The 7884-nt window shown below is 42.9% G+C and overlaps 1 protein-coding gene and 1 long non-coding RNA gene across 2 annotated transcripts in view; one reads left to right on the forward strand and one right to left on the reverse strand.

Moving 5' to 3' along the window:
* Fcamr (Fc alpha and mu receptor) overlaps nt 1-7884 on the forward strand; it is a 16885-nt gene that overhangs the window by 6217 nt on the left and 2784 nt on the right. Inside the window, exon 4 of the mRNA XM_055602485.1 lies at nt 7011-7349. Coding sequence (XP_055458460.1) covers nt 7011-7349 — 339 coding nt within the window. The remainder of the gene's footprint in view (nt 1-7010; nt 7350-7884) is intronic.
* LOC129672854 (uncharacterized) overlaps nt 5524-7884 on the reverse strand; it is a 22685-nt gene continuing 20324 nt past the window's right edge. Inside the window, exon 5 of the long non-coding RNA XR_008719576.1 lies at nt 5524-6348. This is a non-coding gene — a long non-coding RNA (uncharacterized LOC129672854). The remainder of the gene's footprint in view (nt 6349-7884) is intronic.

Raw genomic sequence — 7884 nt, forward strand, 5'->3', positions numbered from 1 at the left:
ATTGTATCTTCTACACCTGAGATTCTTTCTTCCATCTCTTGTAGTCTGTTGGTTATGCTTACCTCTGTAGTTCCTGTTCTCTTCCCTATATTCTTCCTCTCCATTATTTCCTCCATTTGTGTTTTCTTTAATTTTTCCAGTTCTATCTTCAGGTCTTGATTTCTTTTGTTTACTTCCTTCACCTGTCTGATTGTACTTTCCTGTTTTTCTTTTAGTTCCTTCAACTCTGTTTCTTTTATTTCATTCAGTGCTTTAAGCATTTCCTTTTTAAAGGCCATAAACTGTTTGGCTGCAACTTCCTCTATTTCTTTATGGATGGCAATATTCTGTTTGAGTTTATCTTCCTCTATGTCTTTACATATCTTATTTGTTTCCTCTGTTATCATCTTCATGAGCATAGTTGTTAGGTCATCTTCTTGGATATCAGTTATGCTGGGGTGTCCAGGGCTACTTGCCCCTGTGTAACTGGGTTCTGGAGATGCAGTATTGCTCTGTCTTTTGTTGCTTGAGCTTTTACACTGGCCTCTACCCATTGTGCTACCTTAGGTGTTTGGGGTTATTTTCTGGTGGTTCCTGGGGATTCTATGGTGGAGAGAATCCCCTTGGCAGAAAGCTGGTTTTTCCTGAAGGAAGTCTTCTCAGCTTTTTGGGTATAGTCCCTGGATGGCTGGCATTTTTTCAGGAGTTGCTGCTGCTCACCTCAGGGATAGAGACCTGAGTGGTATCTGTGGTCTTTGTTAGTCTAGAGGGTTCTCCTCTCACCCAGTGAAGTCCTGAAGACAGCTGCCGTTTTTGGGTTTCTTGCTGTAAATTTAATGATCAGCTGCTGTGACCCAGTTGGACATCTGGCACACAGCAACTGTTTGTGCCTGTGTCTGGAGCACAGCTGAGTGATGGCAGCATGGTCCACCAGCCTGCGAGAGTTTTTCCAGGGAAGGCTTGGGTGATTTAAGTCAGTACAGTGTTCTTCCTTCCTTGTGGATTCTCTGGAGACAGGGACTCCCAGTCTCTTTTTTGCCCTGAGGCGCACCACTCAGTCTCCGCCAGCTAGCTGGCATGTAGAAACTGCCTATGTCTGCCTTTCCAGCCTTTGGGAGCCTGGGTGTCTGCCTAAACTGGGTGATTTTCCTGAGACCTTTTTGGGATGGTGGTATCAGCTGAGTGCTCTGAGATCAGACCAGCCGTTCCCTCCCTGTGTGTTTGCACTGGACAGTGAAACGCAGTCTCTGGTGCCCTGGGGCCCACAGTTCTATCTGAGACAGCGAATCAGGTGGGCAGGCAGGGCTCTCTGCAGGCGCCTGGGTCCCTGGCTCTGGCTCTGGGCTGGCTCCTGGGTTGCCCGTGGAACCCGAGTCTTTTCCAGGGGATGTCTGGGTGACCTAAGGTCGGTCCCAATCGTTTCCTGCACCGTGGGGTTATCTCTCGACTGAAAATTCCAGTCTCTGATAGTGTGGTGTGCACGGTTCAGTCTGGGACCATGACCAGAGACACTGGCGTGTGGCTCTGGGCTGGGGCTGGCAGCCAAGCGTCTGGCGGAACCGGAATCTCTTCCACGGTTTAGCCAGGTGAGTTAAAAGCTGATTGAATCCCCCACCGTGGGGTATCCTCTCACCTGGGAAACACAATCGCCTATGTTTTATGGCCGCGAGTTCTGATTGCTGGTCACTGTGCCGATCCTGCTGTGCTGCTGGTCAGAATGAGAGTCCTCCTGGCGCCGCCATCTTGCCCCCTTAACTATTATTTTTCAAGAGTGGTTTGTTCTTTCCTGTGGCCTCATTTGTTTTTCTCTTCCATCTGACTGATTTCTTCGAGTATCTTCTATTAAGCTGAATTAGCAGCCATGAATTCCTTTAGCATATTCATATTGTTTTGTTTTAAGGGTGTCAAAAACATTTATTAGAATTATACAAATAGTCCTTCTCAAAGCAAAACGTAATGTATATGGCATTACTTGAAAACAGCATATATAACTTCTACACATTTGTCCTAAATATTAAACAACCAAGAGGACAACATGGCCAGAGAAAACCCACAAGAGGAAGGCCTAGAGCAATGCTATCTTCAAATTGTTTATTAACAGCAATATTGATATAATAATAATGCTGTGTAAATATAAAATTTTAATGTTATTTTTATAACTATCATTTTTTGAGTTGTAATGGTTCAATGAGACTTAAGATATCTACTAATAATTCCAATTTTTCTTCATACATTAGATAAACTTTAATATAATATTATGTGAACATAAATGTATTTGCAGGAAAGTTTTTTGGTTATGGATTTAATTTCATCCCTAACTATAATATTTAGACTTCCTATTTTATCATAATAAGTTGTTTCTAAAAATAGTTCCAGCTCAATATTTGACTCTATCTCTGTTATTGGACTTACCAAATATAAGGTCATTTAAATGGTATTATATTTTTTAAAATCAATTTACTTTATATTCCAAGGGAAGCTTCCCATTCTTTATTTCCTCCCAGTCCCCCTTCTCCTCTCTTCTCTTTTACCCCCATTTTCTCTCCCCTTTCTCCTCAGAGAAGGGGAAGCCTCCCATGTATATCAGCCTTCCTTGGAATGTAAAGTCAAGGTAGAACTGGACACATTTCCTCCTACTGAGGCTAGACACAGCAGCTCAGTTAGGGGAAAGGGATCTAAAGGCAGGCAAAAGAGTCACAGACAGTCCCTGTTCCTTTTGTTAGGGGACCCACAAGAGAACCAAGCTGCACACCTGTTACATATGTGTAGGGGCCCTAGGTCTATCCCATCCATGCTCTGGGGTTGGTGGTTGAGATCACCACCAACCTATCGGCCCAGGTTAGTTAATTTTGTAGGTTTTCTTATGGTGTCCTTGACGTCTCTGGCTCCTTCAATCTTCTGGCCCCCTCTTCCACAAGATTCCCAGAGCTCCACTTGGAAATGGTGGGTTTGGCTGTGGGTCTCTATATGTTTTCATCAGCTTCTGGGTGGAACCTCTCAGAGAACAGTTATACTAGGCTCCTGTCTGCAAGCACAGCAGAGTATCATTAATGGTGTCAGGGCTTGGCTTTCTCTCATGGGATGGGTCTCAGGTTGGGCCAGTCACTGTTTTACCATTCCCTTATTTATTTCTGTGCCTCTTATAGGCAGGACAAATTTTGGGTCAAAGGTTTTGTGGGTGGATTATTGTCCTCATCCCTCCTTTGGAAGAAGGTCTTGCCTGGTTACAGGAGGTAGCTATTTCAGGTTCCATATCCCCTGTTTGCTAGGAGTCTTAGCTAGGTTCACCCTCATGAGTCCCAGAAGTTTCCCTTGTTCTAGGTTTCTGGATCATTCCTGAGCTCCCCCAACCCCTGCATAGGTTTCAGTTCTCTCTCCTTCAGTCCTTCTGGAACTTGATCCCTCCTATTCCATGCCCACCCCTTTTCCCACCTAGTCTCCCCCTCCATCTAGCTCCTATGTCTATTTTATTTCCCCTTCTAAGTGAGATTTAAGCATCTTCCCCTTGGGCCCTCCTTGTTACTGGCTGTTTGGGGTCTATGGATTGTAGCATATCCTGTACTTTATGGCTTATATCCACTTATAAATGAGTTCAGACCGTATGTGTTTTTCTGCTTTTGGATTACTTCACTCAGGATGATCTTTTCTAGTTCTATCCATTTCCCTGCAAATTTCATGGTGCCCTTGTTTTTAATAGCTAAGTAGTATTCCAGTGTGTAAATGGACCCTATTTTCTTTATCTATTCTTTTGTTGAAGGACATCTAGGTTGTTTCCAGTTTCTGGCTATTATGAATAAAGCTGCCTTTAGCATATTTTTTATTGTGGAAAGTTTTTCTTTTGTCTTCAAAGATGGATAACTTAGTTAAGCATCACATTCTGTGTTGGCAGTCGATATCATTCAAGATTTGAAATATAGTGTTACAAGCTCTTCTTGCTTTAAAGTTCCTATGGAGAAATCTGTTATTCTGATGGACCTGACTTTATATGTGACTGGATGCTTCTCTGGCATTTTCAATGTATTTTTTTTGTTCTGTATATTTAGTAGCTTAATTATAATATAACAAGAGGAGTTATTTTCTGATCTCATTTTTTTTGTGTGCTAAATGTCTCTTATGTCTGGATTGGCATTATTATTCAAAATTATTCAAAAAGTAATTATTCAAAAAGCTCTGCTTTGATTTTGCTGAAAATGTTTTCTATGCCTTCAATGAAAGTCTTCTTTTTCTTCTTCTATGCCTGTGATTCTTAAATTTGATATTTTGTGACGTCCCAAATGTCTTTAAAGTACCCCTTCTGGTCATGTACTAATCGTCTCTGTCCTTGGTGGAACACCCCAGTTTCTCCACTTTGTCTTCTGACTCAGGGGTTCTGGCCATTCTGTTGATGAGGATTTCCACAGAGCTTCCAGGCCCTGTTGTGTTTTTCAATTCCAGTATTTAAGTTTGGTTTTTCCTCAGGGTTTCTGTTTCTTAATAGAATTCTCTTCTATATCTTGTATTGATTTCCTTACTTCAATTCATCTTTTTGTGCTCTGATGAGATTTATTCACAGGTTCTTCTTCTTCTTCTTCTTCTTCTTCTTCTTCTTCTTCTTCTTCTTCTTCTTCTTCTTGTTCCTCCTCTTCTATTTCTTCTTCTTAGTTTCTTTTAACATAATCATTCTTTGAAGTCTTTATCCTGCATTTAATCTAAATCCCTCTGATTGGAGAAAATTACTGTGGGGTTAGTAATTTTTAGAGGCATTACACAGCCTTGGTTTTCATGTTTTTCATACTAGGATTTATATATCTGGGGTTATTTCATCACTTGGACTTTTTATTCATGCTATTCCTTTGGTTGAAGTATTTGCCATGTTCAGGTGGGTTATGTTGTGGTTGGGTTGAGGTGCATAATCCAGAAATAGTTCCTCAATTCAGGAACCCAGAATGCCAGCTTCAGTCTCTCTACTTCTCTTAGAGTATTGATTGTGGGAACAACCACAGATACTGCATATGTCCACTACACAAATGTTACACCAGCTTAGTAATAACAGTGGCCCATAACGTCAGTGACTGTGTGTCCAGTTTAGTTACTAAGACTAGGAGTCAGAGAAATTGGAATAGATGAGGATAGGGATTAGTTTTATTAATAGATCAACACTGAAAAAAAGGTAGAAAAGTAACTGGGAAGGAGAAAGTTGAGATACTATTAAGGTCCACAGATTCTAGAGTTTGTTAAAGCTAAGGAAACTAAGAAATATAAAAATGAGGGCTAAGAAAGAGACAAAGAAGAAAAAGAGGTAGGAAGAAAAGAGTATATGAATTGAGTGTGAGAACAAGAGTAAAGAATGCTGGTTAGTAAACGGAGTGAAGAAACATCTAGAAAAATGTTAAAACCCAACTGAGTAGTGTACAAATTAAGCATGACTATTGTCATATTATCACACACATAATTTTTAAATTTTTATTTATTTAATCACTTTACAACCCAATCCCAGCCCCTCCCTCCTCTCCTCTTAGCCCTGCCCTCCTGCCTCCCTCACCCCCAGCCCCTCTTCTTCTCAGAGAAGGGAGGCCCTTAAGGTGTACCAACTACCCTGGCACCTCGAGTCACAGCAGGTCTAAGTGCATCTTCTCCCACTGAGACCAGACAGGCAGCCCAGCTAGGGGAAAAGGATCCAACGGCAGACAACAAAGTCAGAGACAGCCCTGTTCTCATTGTTAGGTGGCTCACCATGCTGTACATCTGCTACATGTGTGGGGTCTGGTCCGGCCCATGCAGGCTCTTTGGTTGGTGGTTCAGTTTCTGTGAGCCCCCAAGGGCCCAGGTTCATTGACTCTGTAGGTCTTCTTGAGGTGTCCTTGATCCCTCCAGCTCCCTCAATTCTTCCTCCCACTCTTCCACAAAACTCTCAGACCTCAGCCTAGTCGTTGGACACACACACAAAATTTAAAAAAATAAATCTTAAAAAGTAAAATAAATTCTTTAAAATGATTTTTAAATTAACAGTCACAAACAGAAAAGGATATTGTGACAAAAGTACATCAGATTTTAAAATGTCAACTAGATATTTATTATTTGGTGAAGCGTTGTGAATACTCATGCTTTGACAGTATTTAGCCAAATCAGAGTCCATATAAGCCAGCATGAGGAAGACTTTAATTTGGTAAGATATAAGCAGAACAGTTAATTATTTCCTTCTCCTTTCACACTATCTCTGCTCCTTAATGAGATACCAGGCATACTCTTGTATATAGTGGATTTCTCTCTTGGCACACAGAGCCTCCTCTAGTGTAGCCTTGGAGACTGTCATGGAGGAGATGTTCAGTTTGAGTCTCTTGTTTTTCTTTCTTCTGCGGCTCAGAGCTGAGACCTGGGAGCATTCCACAACTGGCATGGAAAAGGAGATGGTGGTGTGTAAGACGGTATTTCTGTGCACAGCTAATTCCAAAGTAGCACCCACCCACCTCCCACCCCTGCCTTCCTTCCCACATATCTTTTTGGTGGCTTCTGGCTGAAGTTCCCATCTGTAAGAAAGGCTTCTCATTTTGCTGTGTTCATGGATGCTCAGTGTTCTGTTCTTTAGAGAAGTGGCTAGTGTAGGAAAATGTCAGCCATTGATCTGGAAGATGCAACACCCAAACAGAACAGAACAGGCTTCTTCTCTTCAGAGGAAAGCACATGGTACATCCACACTAGACAGCGCTTCTCATTTCCTTGCAGTACAGCCAAAGCCCCCTATTTGGAGTTTTTTCTTCCTGCCTCCAAGCATGTAGATGGAGCTTAGTGGAAGGAGTGCGGGCTCTGCACAGACTTTCATGAAAACCCCTAACATGTAAGTGTTAGCCAAATACTGGGTAAGAGTCTTTCGATGAGACCTTGAATTCAGCTCCCTTCCTTGAGAGGCAAGGTCTGCTTCCTTGGTGGCTATGCTGAGTCAGTTCTACAGGCCACCTTGAGAGTTGCATTTTCTGACAAGCAGTTCATTACTAACTCCCTAACAGCACCTATACTCACTGCTCCTTTCCTTTGACAATTTTCTCTGCCCACAGATGCAAATGCATTGAAAGGCCCAAGGCTGGCATCTGGGGAGACAGGAGGAGCTGTCACCATCCTTTGCCATTATGCTCCCTCCTCAGTCAACAGGCATCAAAGGAAATACTGGTGCCGCCTAAGGCCTCCTCTGCGGGCCTGCAACACCATCGTGTCCACGAACCACTACACTCACCACGACTACCGCGGGCGCGTGGCTCTCACTGACTTTCCACAGAGTGCTTTGTTCATGGTGAGGCTGTTCCATCTGTCCCTAGATGACATGGGACTTTATCGCTGCGGCATAGGAGACCGGAACGACATGCTATTCTTCAGTATGAACCTGATTGTGTCCACAGGTAAGAGCTGATGGATGGCTGGGGAGCCAAAGTTCAAAAGAAATGGGTACCAGAGAAAGCTCAAAAGCCCAAGGAAGCCTTAAGCCTTAGGCAATAAAAGGGAAATAGGAGAAAGGTCCAGGAGGTAGACTTTTGGTTTAGGTAGAGGTTGTCTTTAAAAAGGCAGATAGATAACTAGGGGAAAAGTGTCCAACAGAATATACATAAGGTCTCCCAGCTGGTCCTTTCTACCCTGAATGCTGCAGAATGTTTTTTTGAGCTAAGTTTCAAAAATGTCATGAGCTAGACAATGTGACTTATGTGATTCCAAACAACTAGGTGTTCAGTAATGCAAGGAGGCAGCACTGCCTAGTGCTCCACAGGAGGACAAAAGGTCTGGCGCTAGGCTTTTCTACAGCAGTCCTGTGCTGAGGGTCTCTGCAGACACCTGGCAGCTCCAAGGCTCTGTTCCAGAGGCTGGATCTGGACTCAGGCATGGAGGTGTAGCATGTGTGTGTGTGTGTGTGTGTGTGTGTGTGTGTGTGTGTGTGTGTGT

This window comes from Psammomys obesus, unplaced genomic scaffold (assembly GCF_907164565.1).
Source record: "Psammomys obesus unplaced genomic scaffold, mPsaObe1.curated_primary_1811, whole genome shotgun sequence".
In the NCBI taxonomy this organism is placed as follows: Eukaryota; Metazoa; Chordata; class Mammalia; order Rodentia; family Muridae; genus Psammomys; species Psammomys obesus.